Source organism: Triticum aestivum, chromosome 2D (assembly GCF_018294505.1).
Source record: "Triticum aestivum cultivar Chinese Spring chromosome 2D, IWGSC CS RefSeq v2.1, whole genome shotgun sequence".
Lineage (NCBI taxonomy): Eukaryota > Viridiplantae > Streptophyta > Magnoliopsida > Poales > Poaceae > Triticum > Triticum aestivum.
In genome coordinates this window covers 567,407,005-567,423,142 of record NC_057799.1, presented here as the reverse complement: position 1 = coordinate 567,423,142, position 16,138 = coordinate 567,407,005, and the positions used below count along the sequence as shown (strand labels likewise).

General features: G+C 49.6%; 1 protein-coding gene across 2 annotated transcripts; it reads right to left on the bottom strand.

The window, feature by feature from the left end:
* Positions 1–3,005: 3,005 nt before the first annotated feature.
* Positions 3,006–5,610, bottom strand: LOC123050024 (probable protein phosphatase 2C 43). 2 transcript variants are annotated; one of them, XM_044472873.1, is made up of 5 exons: positions 5,097–5,610; positions 3,996–4,360; positions 3,454–3,690; positions 3,257–3,318; positions 3,006–3,159 (listed from the first exon to the last, which is right to left on the bottom strand). In XM_044472873.1, exons 1-5 carry the CDS (start codon positions 5,413–5,415, stop codon positions 3,081–3,083), a joined length of 1,062 nt encoding a protein of 353 aa, XP_044328808.1. In that variant the 5' UTR covers positions 5,416–5,610; the 3' UTR covers positions 3,006–3,080. The 2 variants fall into 2 exon arrangements, with proteins under 2 accessions (XP_044328808.1, XP_044328807.1); XM_044472872.1 differs by having other exon boundaries at positions 3,006–3,318.
* Positions 5,611–16,138: the final 10,528 nt, after the last annotated feature.

Here is a 16,138-nt window from a genome sequence, read left to right as displayed (position 1 = left end):
AAAGGTTTAATTTTTGTACCAGCTAATTAACTTGTCTTTTCATCAGTTCCTCCTTGAGTAATTGGAAAGGGGATTATATTAGACTGCTAGCTGATTCTTGGTGAAAATTGCTTTGCTTGTATGTATGTAGAGAGTCTTGTAGCAATTATTCTTAGATTAAACCAGAGCAGTATTCGATGATATATTGAGTCATTGAAAATGTATATTGTTTTTTGCTTCAGGATATGGATGACCATCGGAAGGTATGCAGGTTTCTTCCCAAACTTAACGACAAGATACTAGGTGAAAGAAATGCTCTCTACAAGGAAAGGTTGGGCAGCCTAGAGAATTTAGCACTGATCATGGTAAGGTTGACAAAGCATGAAATCTCGTTTTGATCCACGTTCAAAGATTACATAGTAGCATATATACTTGAAGTTGGCATGTATCGAAATTCAAAATAGACTTCGCCTATTCCCTGTTTTCAAAAGCAGTGGAAATCGATTTTCTGAAGTCCTTGGTTGTCCATTTCCCTATCCATGCAACAATAAATGTTGAACAAAATGTTAACTGTCAAATATTGCAACCATATATAGCTCAAATACACAAGTATAAATTTCTTGTATGCACCAAAACGATAAGATAGCATGAACACGTATAGCTAGGGTATGCATTTAGTAGGTGTCTTTCCCTTTTGAAGATTCATAATAGACTAAAAGAGACTGATAAATGAAGAAAATACCCTACTCACAAGAATGCAAACTAACATGTTTTCACTTTCCCGATGTGAGCGCAGAGGTGATCGATGCAGACTACTGCGACCGGTGGGCGTCGTGCTCTTCAACAACTCGGGGGCGGACTTTGTTGTGAAGCCCGGCGACCGCGTCACACAGATGATTGTCCAGGTGATTGCGATGCCGGAGGTCACCGAGGTGGAGGACCTTGACATCACCGTCCGGAGGTCGTCGAGGTGGAGGACCTCGACGCACCGTCTCGAGGTTGCCGAGGTGGAGGACCTCGACGCCACCATCTCGAGGTTGCCGAGGTGAAGGACCTCGACGCCTTGGTGGATACATCTAGAGAAGTGGTCATGTTAGGTTGGTGGTGAAACGCTAGGGAAGGTACCCACCTTTCGGTGACGGTTGTGTGCGTCTGATGTATAAATGGTATCTCGTGATATCTTTGAGTTGAGATGTTCAATGTTGTATCCATGAATGCTACAAGTGCTAAGATGGTTCTGTGACCTTCTTTTATTTTGCCTTGGATGTGTCTTGTTTTCCATCTGTGAATATTGCATGTAATTTTTTTAAATTCTAATTACTTAGCAGTAGCGTGGGGGAAGAATGGCATGCTACTAGTACTTAGAATAGTAGTAGCGTGGGGGAAGAATGACACGCTAATAGTACTTAGAATAGTAGTAGCGTGGGGGAAGAATAACACGCTAGCGCGGGGTAAATAACGCGCTACTGCTAAAATTTAGCTGTAGCGCCGTAGCAGTAGCGCGCCTGCCCGCGCTACTAATAGCCAAAAAAACCGCGCTACTGGTAAGGGTTTTCCTACTAGTGCCTCCATATGATTTTCATCATGTGTTTGTTCAATATTTCATCCAGATGGCAGGTTTAGAAGTCTCATAAGATTCATGTTCTCATTTGTTTATCAAACAATCTAAATTTATTGATTAAGAAAATTACATCAGACTGAACATACTGGCACAAAAGAATAATAATGATATGTGACAAAACTAAAAGTTACATCAAGTTTCTTCGATTTTGTTGTCTCGAGCTTCACGTCTTGCATCCCAAGGCTCCACCATAACTCCAGTGAAGAAACCACATAAGAACGAATTTGCACAAATAAGACCTAAGCAATTGTCATCCATACAATAGGTGAGAACCTGGTATCATTGAACATAGTGTGGCCGGAGATACACCCCTCGCAAGGCAAATTGTCAAACCACTGCCTCAACTGCGTTCTTTCAGGGAAGAAGACCAGAAGTAGACAAAAGTCGAAAGTGAAGAACACCTAACCACACCACTTGATACCATCATTGCAACCACCAATGCCAAACATACCAAGCATCAAACAACAAACCACATGATGAAGAATCATTAATCCGTGGGTCTAAAACACCACATCCTTTGCAGTATCGGCTTTGTTAGCCACAAAAGCCACACCAGAACTGGGCAGAACCGTGGAGCCTTTATTCCAGACAACATCGTCTTTATCGTCGAGATATCATTGCCAAAGCGCCAAAGACACAAACTTGTGAAACTAAGACTTCAACTTGATCATTGGTTCCCCTTGTCTTCTGGTGCCAGAGACAACCATAGATGAGGGGAACCGGTGGAAACACAGCGGTTGAGAGCTACCATCATAATGTTAGTGGATCCATAGTCGTGCACCCAAATATACCAAGATTCATAGCTAATCTCATTTGTCTGTTTGCCATGTCAGTTCTCCTTTTCCTGAATAGCATCCTTGATCAACTTTCTACTTGTTGGAGGCCAGAATTCCACACATCCAAGTTAGATTTTTTTAAATCTCAATCCCAATGGACAATTGGTCACCAAGTGCATATCAACAGTTTAAGTACCACCACATATATAGATAAATATCTTTTTTCGATAAAGGACATTTCACTCAATTGAAGCAAGAAAATTAAGCCAAACTGAATGAACAAAGGAGAGACAAGAGCTGCAAAGTTTTATCACGGCCCATCTCAGATTTTCAGGTAATAAACTGAAAATACGAGCCAAGCTTCAACTCTCGTACACATTAGATAAACCACCAATTCCAGAAGATCACATCTCACAAGAAGAGTTCACAAATACCATATCTTTACTGATAAGCAATTATTGTTCGATGAACGTTGTCAGGCTAACAGTGCTTATTATTATAGGACAGTATAGACAAGCACTGTAGCCGGACATTGCTAAGAATTGCACAACAATTCCAAGGTGGCATGAAGTTATATACATTGAACTATTAATGTACTCTGCTATGCAATAACAGAACCAAAAGACGGCTTCAAAGTTTAAATTTAAGATTACACTGGAATGATAAAAACAAGATCACTAGATTAGTATATCAAGAAATGCTATTTAACCCTGAAAAGCTGGAGGAGCCTCTTGACTCAACAAACCCACGAACTGAAAGTTCAGGAGCAGAAGCATTCCCCTCCTGCAGTAGCCCATGATCAATGAAAACTACAACAACTGTGATGTCATCATGGAAGAATCGACGGACTCCTTTCTCTAGTTTCGTAATATCGTTGTACCTCATTTCCCTCTTCCGTGCAGCTTCTTTCAAAGCTGCTTTTATCAGCCTCCTTGCAATACCCTGCAAAAGAAGAAAAGCAGAATTTAGACAGCAGCACAGAAAAAACTACTTATTCATAAGCAAAGTTTCCCCAAAATAATATTAGAGGTTCATCCAGAAAAGCAAAGACAGAGGGTGAAATGATGAAATACATACTTCACGTGGATTGTTGTGCACGATTTCGACGGCTTGCTGGTTTGTAAGGTGCTCCCATAATCCATCCGATGCAAAGATAACAAAACTATCTTGTGGACGAATAAGCCTCGTGCTTATTGAGGGCTCGGAAGTTAGAACGGGCCGTCGGAGAGGCTCGGAGAGATGGAATCGAGTTATGGATGGATCGACAGCGAATTCTTGCTTCTTTAGATATGCATCACCTATAGACCTTGAAACCTAAGAGCGAATCAGACGAGTGTTCCGAAGAAGAATAATTCAGAAGATTTAATAACGGCCCTAGATGACATAACATATTTTCCAATAAAAACACCTGAACATAGTGATACAACTCTGCACCTAGTGACCACCTGTTTGTTGTCGGATACATATACTAAATTAATTACTATTTACTGTTCCTTGAGAGATACTACTAAAAATAGAAGGTTGGTCATCTTCTTCCACAACAAAAGTATAAACCTAGTATGTTCACCCAAGCTTCATAAGTACTACAAGGCTTGTCATAAAAGGTCTGTATTGTATACCTGTATAATGCCTTTGATGCGCCAGACGCCATTTTTCAGAACAACAATCTGTGAGTCATCAGGGTGAAGAGATTTAAGCTCCTGCCTCACTTCCTCGATGCTTGCGTTGTGGTCTCTCGTTAGCTGCTCGGCAAAAATCTTGTTTGATCCAACTAAACAACCGACAACCGCCCGAGAATCGCCAAGATTGGCCAGGTAAAGTGTTTTTCTCCATATGACACCAACCAGACAGCAAGATCCGATGGCAGCAATAGAAGGTTTTATCAAGTGTGTCCTGCGCACGAGCGACAGGAAGCCTTCCTCTGTAGCAGAAAAGGCATTTCGGACAACATTCTCAGATACTGCTCCACTTTCTTGGGCAAGACCTGTAATAACAGCAGTTTCCATTAAAAAAGATATAAATAGTTTTATGGAGAAAATCCTAGTAGTTACTATTACTACTAACTAGCAAGAAGAATTGTCAGGGAGATGAATCAGAACATGTGAGGTGGTAGCCTCAGAATCTGTAGCAGTCATCGAAGGAAGTAAAGGAACAGTTAAACGCGGTTGAACTATGTTGCAATCTAACCAATGCTGTGGATGAGAACAAATGGTGAAATTTCAAGTTTTCATTCGTCATTACAGTGGCACATATAAAAATTTAAAATAGCTACTCCTAGATCATGTTTAGAATTTTGTACAAAACGTGAGTGAAATGGTATTAGGCATCCTCAACTCTGCTCGCAGATGCCTATGATGTTGTACTGAGGCTCTCGCTGGGACATTGATAAAAAAACTCTGCTCGCAGACAAAATAGTTACTGGCAACTAGTATAAATCAAGGAAAATCCTACAGGAAAAAATACAAGCTGTGTCACTCATAGTCATAGTGCATATTGCTTATGCAATTTTGAGGGGGGAAAACTGCTACTCCTTCTGTTCACTTTTATAAGAGTTTGAAGACATTTCAGACAATGTACAAAACAGTCCATTTTAAGTTGTCTGAAATGACTTACAAAAGTGAACGGAGGGAGTACCAATTTGTAAGCTAGCGAACAGCACAGGTATAGTGACACAAAACATAGCTGAAATAAATGGGGTAGAAGGAAGGGACAGTACGTACGGACGAGGTGCGCGGAAAGGTGGTTGGAGATGAAGCGGGAGGCCTCGGCGCCGCCGTGGCCGTCGTAGACGCCGACGAAGGTGGCGGCGGCGCCGGTCTCGACCTGGCTGTGGTCCTCGAGCACCTCGTTGGCCTGGACGACGGCGAAGGAAAAGTCCCCCGCCGCGTGGCGCCCAAGGTCCCGCGACCAGAGCAGCAGGTCGTCGGCGTCTGCGCCGCTGCCGCTGCCGCCGTCCTCATCCCTCCTCGTACTCGTAGGCGCGTACCTCCGGACCCGGTCCCAGCACGCGGACGCAATCTTCTCCAACCACGGCCACATCCCACATTTGGCTCGCCCCGGTGCCCAAGAGAAGAGAGCTAGCCCCCAACACGTCGACGCAGTTGCGTGAAGCTCTGACCTGAGCTGCCTACTGCCCCATCACAGATCACAAGGCCAGGTCTTACTCCTTGTGCCTACGTACCGAGAAGGTGGGAGCAGTGGAATATTACTAGCGGAGTGCACTCCGCTGCTGCGTGTGCGTGGTGTGGGGGCCCCGTGGCGACCATTATATAGGCTTTTTCCCGGAGATGAGCCTGTGAATTTCAGGTACCTGCCGGAGACCTATCATGGAAAAAGCGCGAAAAGGAAAAAAAGCGCAGCTCCGGTGGTGATGGTTTTCAGGTACTTGCCGGAAGGCTTTGACTTTTTGCAGCTGCATTCCCTTTCTCGCTTCCCTCTCCGGCGAGGACTCCTATCGTTTAGGGAAGGGGTCATGTGATCCTCTCCAGATAATGCATGCAGTGTAAAGCGAGATTGCAGCGGCGGACAGCCCGAGCCCGGGGCCATAAAGGGGTCGCCGGACAGCTACGCCGACCCAACCCAACCGTGCACCAGCCGCCGTCCCGATCTCCGGGAAGCGATCGATGGAGAAGAAAAGCCCTTGCAGAAATCACATAAAATGACCAAATGCACGCACCAACGCACTGTACTGTTATAAGTACGTACGTAAGCAAACGAAAGCACGTCCCGCTTTACAGATCAGAAAGCGCACTCTTGTGTGGAAGAAAAAGCGCGGGAGAAGCCGTCCGTGGGCGCTGACAGATGCGTCGAGCGAGCACTCGAGCAGCTCGCGCGCATCACCGGGAACCTGTGACACCATCCGCTCGCGGACCGTCTCGTTAGCTGTACGCCGGTCAGAGCCCTAGTCTAGTGGAGGCGCTTGCGGTACGGCTGATGTTTAAGCCAACGTTGGCATCGCGGCGATCGGTGATGCGTATCGCGGCCGAGAGAAGAGGAGAGATCGGACCGTACTGCAGGCACAGACTTGTGAATGTGATTTTCAGATAAGACTTGAATGCAAAGGGCACTAGCCTAGCCTTTGTGAATGCAAAGGGCCGTAGTAGATGAATGCAACGCGCACCAGATGGCATGAACCGCGTCAGCGGAAAACGGCCGGCGCTTGCCTGTGTGCCAAGCGATACGGCCAGCGTGCAGGCGGCAGCTCTAGATAGCTTGACTTTTTGTTTCCTCCCCGGGTCGACTCCACAAGGAGGCGAAGTTCATGAGGCGATGGCTTTTGCGTGCTCTCTTTTAGGTAGGGTTGGTCGCGCTTTTCCCGGTGGCGGACGGGCGGACGGAGAAGTGCACCCGCTGATGATAAGGGTGGAGGCACATCATCGATCCATCCTTCTCCATTAGCCCAGTAGGTACGATACGACCGAATGACCGATCAACGGTGTGTGTGTGTACGGCAGTGTGTGTTTGACACTATTGCAGGTGGAGGGATTAGAGATGGACGTGATCGAGTCACAAGTCACCAAAGTCTCGTAGTCTAGGTTCAAAAGAAAGAAAAATGTCTCGTAGGCTTTTCGGATTATACATGGTTTTCTTTGAGGGCTGGTGCAATCGTGCATGTACGCATCTGTACGCTTGCTTTTAAATTCAGACGAAGAGGAAATGAAACTATTGGGATGACTAATCTCACTTTATCTCTTAACAATTGAATTGATTGACTTTCTTCACCATGCTCGGCTATCATGAATCTTTGAAGCCCAACAGGGGCAAAAGATATGTCTTGTCCATTAATTAATTAAACGGTATTGTTATGTGATTTAACGAAGTCTCAGTCAACTTCACAACCGTTGGATAAACTGCGAGGAGACGCGTACTGGTTTACACACTATTCTGTTTCAGGTTACGTGTATGGGTAAGCAATCCAAACAGGGGCAGTGCTATGTCTCGCTTATAGCGAGACCTAGCGTGCTCTCGTGTCAGGCCCCTCCATAAAATGGGCCGGTCCAGGTGTCCAGGACACATCGGCCGTGTTTTTCTGGGTTTTTTTTTCTTTATTTCTTTCTTACTTTAGGTTATACTTCCAAAAATTCTAAATAATTATATTACAAAAAACTTTGCATAAAACATTTGAAAAACAAGTCAACATGTGTGTAAATGTGTATAAATAAAATATTTCTCATGTATACAAAAATCTATACAAAAAGTATACAACATGTGTGAAAAAAGTAGATCATGTATTTAACAAATAATAATCAAGAATTTTTCTTAAAAAGTAAAACAAGTGTTTAAAAAAAATCTTAATCAAGCATTGCAAAAATGTTAAATGGGTATAGTAAAATGCTGATGTATTCAAAAAGTCAAACTCTGTACTTAAGAGATGTTAATCAAGCATTTGAAAATGTTAAAATGTGTATAAAAATATTGAACATGTATTAAAAAATATTAATCTTATATTTTAGAAATATTAATCAAGCATTTGAAAAAAATGTATAGAAAACTGACAATGTATTCAAAAAATGTAAATCAAGCATTTAAAAAATGTGAAATGCGTATAAAGAAAGTAATTCTCAGGTATACGAAAAATGTATACAGAAAATACACAAAGTGTGTGAAAAAGTTGATCATCTATTTAGAAAATGCTAAAAAAGCATTTTAAAATGTTAAACAGTATTTGAAAAATCTTAAACAAACATTTGAAAAATGTTAAATGTTATAGAAAAATGTTGACCACGTATTAAAAAAATAGTAAACTTGTATTTTCAAAAATGTTAATCAAGCATTTTATAATGTTAGAGTGTGTATAGAAAAAATATTGACAATGTATTAAAAATATTAATCTTGTGTTTAAAAATATATTGAACAAGCATTTTAATAATGTTTAAAGTGAGTGTTAAAAATGTTGACCTTGTATTAGAAAAATATTCTTGACGCATACGAAATATGTAGCATGAATATCAAAAGAAAAACAGAAAAAAAAAACAAACCAAAAAGGAAACAAAAGAAACCAAAGAGAAAGGGAAACAAAAAAGGAAATGAAAGAAACAAGTGCAAAGAGAATGGAAAACAGTGAAAACAGAGAAAAAAAAGAGAAAAAAAGAAAGATACAAAAAGAAACCAAAGAAGAAGAAATGAAAGAAAAAAACATGAAAAGCACGAAAGAAACAAAACAAATGAAAGGAAAGAATGAAATAAACAAACACAAAGAAAACCAAATAAAGAAGAGAAAACAAAGAAACCACGGAAAACTAGAAAGATATAAAAAGAAACCAAAGAAGAAGAAGAAGAAGAAGAAGAAGAAGAAGAAGAAGAAGAAGAAGAAGAAGAAGAAAGGAAAATACCCGATGAAAAGCATGAAGAAACAAAAACAAATTAAAGAAAACAAAAAACCGAAGAAAACTAGTGAAAACCCCCCAAAAGAAAACCGGTGAAAACAAGAGAAAAAATAGTGCAAAAAGAGAAAAATAAAAAACGTAAAACCCAGAGATAACCAAGACAGAAGAAAAAAAACTGAGGAGTAATAAAAAATCAAAAAAAATAAAAATAGAAGAAAACAAAATAGAGGAAAAGAAAAATAATAAATAAACAAACAGCGATAAAGAAACAAATGGCCAGGAAAACATATTATACTGAATGACCCATTCGCATAGCGCTGCAGAAATCTTCACGCAAGAGGAGCTAGAGAGCAACTAGTTGGCTAGGGCTCCTTCAGGAGCCTTCCAACGATCACTTGGTGGTGGGCTGAGAGCGCGCCAAGTGGCGCGCTCTCAGCCGCGGCCATGTGTCGCGCTCTATGCGCTCCCTTCGAATTTTGTTTTTTATTTTATTTTTCCGCACGCGTTTTTTGCTTTTTGAACGGGGTTATTCTCTTTTTTTTTACTTTTTGGTTTTCCACCGGTCTTCCTTAACTTTTGGATAAAAAAATCGAAAAAAAATTCCTTTTGCGTGAAAACCTGTTTTCTTCTTCCACATAGGCACGGTTTTGCTTCCATGAGAGGCACAACCATGCCTCTCGGAAATGAAAAAAACGTGTTTTCCGTTTTTTTATTCCTTCCGTGAGAAGCACGGTTTTCCTTTCGCGAGAGGCACAACAAAAAAAACATGATTTCCAGGAGAGGCACAGGTGTGCTTTCGCGAGAGGCACGGCCATGCCTCTTGGAAACGGAAATATAAAACACATTTTCTATTTATTTTTTTCCTTCCGCGAGAGGCACGTGTCAGATCACGGGTTCCGGCAAAACCCTCAAGGTTCGAACACTGGGGTGCGCACGAAGATCTCTCCTCTCCCAAGCTCTCGCACTCCATGATTTCACGGACTAGCTCGACGCACCCAAAGAACAGAACAAGAGACACAAGATTTATACTGGTTCGGGCCACCGTTGCGGTGTAATACCCTACTCCAGTGTGGTGTGGTGGATTGCCTCTTGGGCTGGGGATGAACAGTTACAAGGGAAGAACAGCCTCCTGAGGATAGGTGTTCTTGAGCTGGTGACTATGAGGATGGAATGGATCCAATCCAAGATGAGATGAGATCCCCCCTCCCTACGGTGGTGGCTAGTCCTATTTATAGAGGCCTTGGCCCTCTTCCAAAATATTGAGCGGGAAGGGATCCCACAATGGCCAATTTCGAAGGGAGACAACTAGTACAACTTATCCTGACTAAAAGGCGGTCTTCGCCTGCCAAAGGCTCTGGTGGTGACGTCGTCTTGGGCTCCACGGTGACCTCCGTCCTGCCGTCCTGCCGGTCTTGGTCTCGTTGCACCGATATGGCAACCTTTGCCTGATGCCTCGGGACTCCGCGCCTGCGCTTGCCTCTTTAGCACCAAAGAGGAAACGAGGACACTGCGCGCGCTGGCGCCCGCCTGGCACCCGCCTGGTCGCGGTCGTCATGGCTTGCGTCACAAGGACCTCGCGAGGTACCCCTTGCCTTGATCTCTCCGCTCCTCGCGAGCCAGCCTGGTGAGGCCGCCCCTGAGGAGGTCTTGTGTCGTCCGCCCCGCGAGGCTTGGCCCTTCACGAGGGTCTTGAGTATTTGCTGGTGAAGATGGACCGTACGGGCCCGCTGGTGGAGCCATGCTGTGGGCCGCAGGCAGGCAAGTCTGGGGACCCCCGTTCCCAGAACACCGACAGTAGCCCCCGGGCCCAAGGCGCGCTCGGGGTTGGCTTCGAGGCGAAGCCAAGGGGCAAGTGCGGAGCGCCGTGGGCCCCAACAGCCTGCGGCCTGCTTGACGCGTGGCGACTGACAGGACGTGGGCGTCTCCGCTTCCCCATGCTGCCTCGGCAACCGCCCGACTTGACGGGTCCCTGCTGCATGCAGAGAAAAATCATCATTACCTGTGATCGTGGGGGTCGCCGGTTGGCCTTCCTTCGCTATAAATGAGGAGGGGGGCAGAGCCCCCGTCACCCATCTCTTCCCGTTCCGTTCGCTTCTCCTTCCTTGCTTCATTGCTAGCAGCAATACCCATGGCGCCCAGGAAGAGGTTCTCGGCCGCAGAGAAGGGGAAGGCCCGCCAGGAGGGGCCCGGCTCACCGCCGCCCAAGAGGGGGCGTGGCCGCCCCCGCAAGCACGCCGTGACCCCTGCCGTGGCCCCTCGCGGTCGCGGCGGTGCCTCTGCGCGTGGCAGGACTCGCCCGTGTCGTGGCAGCCCCGTCGATGAAGGAAGGCGCGTCGTGGTCACGCGGCCTCCCCGGCCGCGCTTCCACTTGTTGGAGGTGCTGCCGGAGTTCATCGTGTGGGCGGAGAACCCGACCGGCACCTGGCTTCAGCTTCCACGCTTCTTCGCTGGCGAGCTGCCAGCCAGGGGTCCAGGCGGGCTCTGGCTGCAGGCGGACGGCTGTTGCAGCATGGCTTCGTGGGTCGCGATGGAGGTCTCCGCCGCGGGGAACGTGGCCCTGGCCCGTGGTTGGCAGACGTTCGCCCGCGCTCGTGGTCTGAGCAGGCGGTGCACCCTCCACCTCAAGTACGACGGTGACGCGACCCTCTTCGTGAGGGTGTTCGGGGAGGACGGTCGCCGCGTCGGGTGCTGCCCCGAGGACAACGACGGCGACGGGGTGCTCGGCCTTGGCGACGGTCGTGACGAGGATGAGGGTGAGCTCACCCTTGGTGCCCACTGTAGCTTGTCTAGCTACGGCGGCTCTTCCTCCGGCGGCAGCTCCAGCAGCGGCGGCTACGACCAGCCGCCACGCCGCCGCGCCCGCCTGGAGGGCGGCAGCGGGTCGTCTCATCGCCGCGCCCTAGTGAAGCGCGAGGGGGAGTCTGGCTAAGTCTGGTAGAGCGCTACGGGCCCATCCTCGCGAGCCGCTGCGGGTGCCCGCGCCGCTTTTGTTTGTCCATTTCTTCCTTCCTGCACTTAAAAAAAAGACAAGTATGGGGCCCTGCAGGGGCGTGAAACGAACCGTGATCTCCAAGTCGCTATGCTATGTTTATTGTTCCGGTGTCATGTTGCAGCATCAATGTAGAATGTAGGCGCGTAGGAATAACTTAGCTTAACACGCTCGAAGTAGTAGTTTCCTCCTCGTGAGGCGCGTGTTTCCCGGTACCTGGTGAGGTTTCCACGACTTGAGAGGCCTCTGGGAGCTGCAAAAATTCATTAGGAAATTCTTATTCTCCGAGCCCTGCCGAGCCCTGGTCGCAGGCGCGGCCGGCCACAACCCAACGCTTCGCATCGCGGTACCCGAGGGGCACGGATTGAGAGAGGTGCGCCAGCCTGCGAGCTCGAGTGAGGGTGCCTCGCGAAGAACAGGAAAACCGCTCAGGAAGGCACCTGTCCAGCCCCCTCGCGAGGCATGTGAGGGAGAGTACGGGCCAAACGAGGAACCAAGGGCAGAAAAAGAGGCAAAAGGCGATGGAACCAAGCCAGCAAGGAACACTAGAAAGCAAATTTTCATTAAAGAGGGGCAAGCCAACTGCGGAAAGCAAATGAAAAGCCGTGTCCGGCACCTAGTCTAGTCTTCTTGTCTTCTCACCAGCGCGGAGCTAAGTGCTGCCACTTGGACGTGGGAGGGAGCCCCCGAGGCCTGAGGGCGGCATTCCTGAGACTCCGGGGCGTGTACAGCCCCACTCATTATTACGTGAGAGTGTCACGAGCGGAGACCTTCACAGGTACTGGGCCTTGCTTCACAGGCGCTGGGCCTTTCTTCATGGGTAGAACTTCTGGAGGTGCTGGATGTTCCAGGCGTTCTGGATGAGGATCCCGTTCTGCGTCTCCCGACGCGTGGTGCCAGGCCTGGAGACATGGGCGACCCGAGAAGGGCCCTCCCACATGGGTGAGAGCTTGTGTAGCCCTTCCTTGGAGAGCACCCGCCTCAGGACGAGATCACCCACCTCGAGCATCCTGGAGCGGACGTTGCGGCAGTGGTACCGCCGCAGCGCCTGCTGGTACCTCGCAGCTCGGAGCAAGGCTTCCCCCAGCACAAGATCCATCCCCCGTATGGTGTCCTGCTGCGTTTCATCGAACGCCAGGACCCGCGCGGAGCGATGCCTGACCTCGTGTGGGAGAACCGCTTCTGCTCCGTAGACGAGGAAGAACGGTGTCTCGCCTGTCGGCTTGGTGGTGGTGGTGCGGATGGACCACATCACGGACTGGAGCTCGTCGTGCCAGCCCCTGCCGCAGGCCTCGAGCTTCTTCTTGAAGGTCCTGGTCTTGAGGCCCCTCAGGACTTCCACGTTGGCGCGTTCGGCTTGGCCATTGCTCTTGGGGTGTGCCACGGAAGCGTAGCAGATCTGCGTTCCAAGGTTAGCTCAATACGTTTTGAAGAGATTGCTAGTGAACTGTGAGCCGTTGTCGGTGATGATGCGGTTGGGGACCCCAAAGCGACTTACGAGGCCCTTGTTGAACTTAACTGCTGACCCGGCTGGGATGGTGCGGACGGCTTCCACTTCCGCCCATTTGGTGAACTTGTCGATGGCGACGTAGAGGTAGCGGTAGCCCCCGGGCGCTCGAGGGAACGGGCCTAAGATATCAAGCCCCCAGACTACAAATGGCCACGAGAGCGGGATGGTCTGGAGGCCCTGAGCTGGATGATGGATCTGCTTGGCGTGGAATTGGCAGGCCTCGCAAGATTTCACCAGCTCGCCCGCGTCGTTGAGTGCCGTGGGCCAATAGAACCCGCTGCGGAAAGCCTTGCCGACCAGGGTGGGCGATGACGAGTGGTGCCCGCAGTCTCTGCCATGTATGTCAGCTAGCAACTCATTTCCCTGTTCCCTGTAGATGCATCGCAGAGAGACGTCATTTGGCCGCTTCCTGTATAGCTCATCGTCCCGAATGCAGTACGCCGTAGCCTGCCGGGCCACACGCTCTGCATCCTCTTCCTTCTCCGGCAATGTGCCTTGTGTCAGGTATGCCTTGAACTCCTTGATCCAGCACCCCTCCTGAGGCTCGAGTGCCAGGAGGAGACGTGCTCACGAGGTCGGGCTGCTAGCGGGAGCTCCCGAGGTTGGTGGCGGGGGGAGCTCCTCCTGAGGTGGTGCAGGCTTAGTGATTGGTGGGGTTGCTGAGGGCTTGAAGAGACGCTCCTCGAAGACTCCTGGTTCCTGGGGCTGACGCCTTGACGCCCTTTTGGCGATCTCATTAGCTTCCTTATTTGTGTCGCGGGGCACATGCTGCAACTCCAGACCCAGGAATTGCTTCTCCATCTTGCGTACCTCCGCGAGGTACGCCTCCATGTGCTCGTCCTTTGGTTCGTACACCTTGTTGGAGAAGTTGACGAGGAGCTGAGAGTCACCTCTGATGGTGAGGCGCTTCACTCCCAGGGCCGCTGCAGCCTTGATGCCGGCGATCAACCCCTCGTACTCAGCAATGTTGTTGGAGACCTTCTCGCCCTGCTGGAAGCAGAGCTGCACGGCGTAGTAGAGCTTGTCCTGGGTGGGCGAGATAAGCACTGCTCCCGCCCCTGCGCCCTGGCGTGCGAACGCGCCGTCGAAGTACATGACCCAGCCGTCCGGTGCTTCGCTCCCTAGCGAGAGGGACTGGTTCTTGCCTGCTTCGAGCTCCGGGGCGTCGGTCCATTCTGCCACAAAGTCGGCGAGCGCAGCCCCCTTGATGACCCTAGTTGTGCTGAACTCTAAGTCAAACGCTTGCAGCTCGATGTACCATTCGGCAAATCTTCCCACATCATTGGGACTCCTGAGCACTCTCTCTAGTGGGAAAGCTGAGACAACCTTGATGGGGTGACCCTGGAAGTAGTGGCGCAGCTTGCACGAGGCCACCAGGAGCGCGAGCAAGAGCTTCTGAGGCATGGGGTATCGTGCTCTCGCATCTCGTAGCATTGTGCTGACGAAGTATACCGGGTGCTCAACGAGGCAGGAGAGCTGGTGGAGTCTTCGGCCCCCGGGGGCTGAGGTGTTTCTCGCAGGTCTCCGGCTTCAGGGGTTCGACAATCTGCCGGAGCAACCGCTTCCTCGGGAGCATTGCCCTGGTGCTGCGCTGCCTCACCCGGCTTGGTAGCTCCATTTGGCGGGCCCTTGACTTGGCGCTCTTCTCTGATGGCCACCAGCGCTGCGCTGGCGGAGTGGGGTGTGGCAGACAGTTAGAGCACCAAGGGCTCGAGAGGACGAGGTGCCACCATCACCGGCGGGCTGGTCAAGTATCTCTTGAGGTCTTGAAATGCCAGGTCGGCCTCGGGAGTCGAATCGAACGGGCCTTTCTTTTTCATCAGCTTGAAGAACGGTAGGGCGCGCTCCACCAGCTTGGAGATGAAGCGCCCCAGCGAGGTCACGCAGCCGGCAAGCTTCCGCATCTCTTTGAGGGTTTGCGGTGGGCTCATGTCTTCAATTGCCTTGATCTTCTCCGGGTTGGCCTCGATCCCCCTGTGTGACACGAGGAAACCCAGAAGCTTGCCTGAAGGGACACCAAACACACACTTCTCCGGGTTGAGCCGCAGGTCCACCTGGCGCAGGCTCGCGAAGGTGTCCTCCAGGTCCTGAATCAAAGTTCTCGCCTCCCGAGACTTCACCACGATGTCGTCAACATAAGCCTCAGTGTTTCTCCCGAGCTGCCGTCCCAAGGCGATGTGCATCAGCCGCTGGAAGGTTGCTCCTGCGTTGCGCAGTCCGAACGGCATGCAAGTGTAGTAGTACACCCCGCACGGGGTCAGGAAGGCCGTCTTCTCCACATCCTCCACCGCCATCTTGATCTGGTGATAACCTGAGAACGCATCCAAGAAGCACAACAGGTCACACTCTGCAGTGGAATTGACAATCTGGTCGATGCGCGGTAGCGGGAATGGGTCTTGAGGGCAGGCCTTGTTGAGGTTGGTGAAGTCGACGCACATGCGCTCCTTCCCTCCTTTCTTTGGCACGACGACAGGGTTCGCCAGCCACTCTGGGTACCGGACCTCACGAATGACACCCGCCACCTCCAGCTTGCGGGTTTCCTGGACGATGAAAGCCTACTTCTCCGTGGACTGTCGCCGTGCCCTCTGCTTCACGGGGCGCACGTTGGGGCACACCTTCAGATGATGCTCGATCACTCCTCTCGGGACCCCAACTAGCTGCTTGGGCTCCCAGGCGAACACTTCCTTGTTCGCCCGCAGGAAGTCTACCAACTCCCTTTCTTGATCTGGGGCGAGGTCGGCGCCTATAGTAAAGGTGGCGCCCGAGGCCCCGTCCTCGTCAACTGGTATTTGCTTCGTCTTGCTTGGCCTTGAGTGAACTGCTGCTTCTTCTTGGTCGGCGCAGCCCCCTTGGCCCCGGGTTCCGCCCTGCCGGCCGGACAGGCCGCCGCCGTGGTCCTGAAAGCGAGCTTGAGGGCCGCCAAGGCTTCCTTGGTGT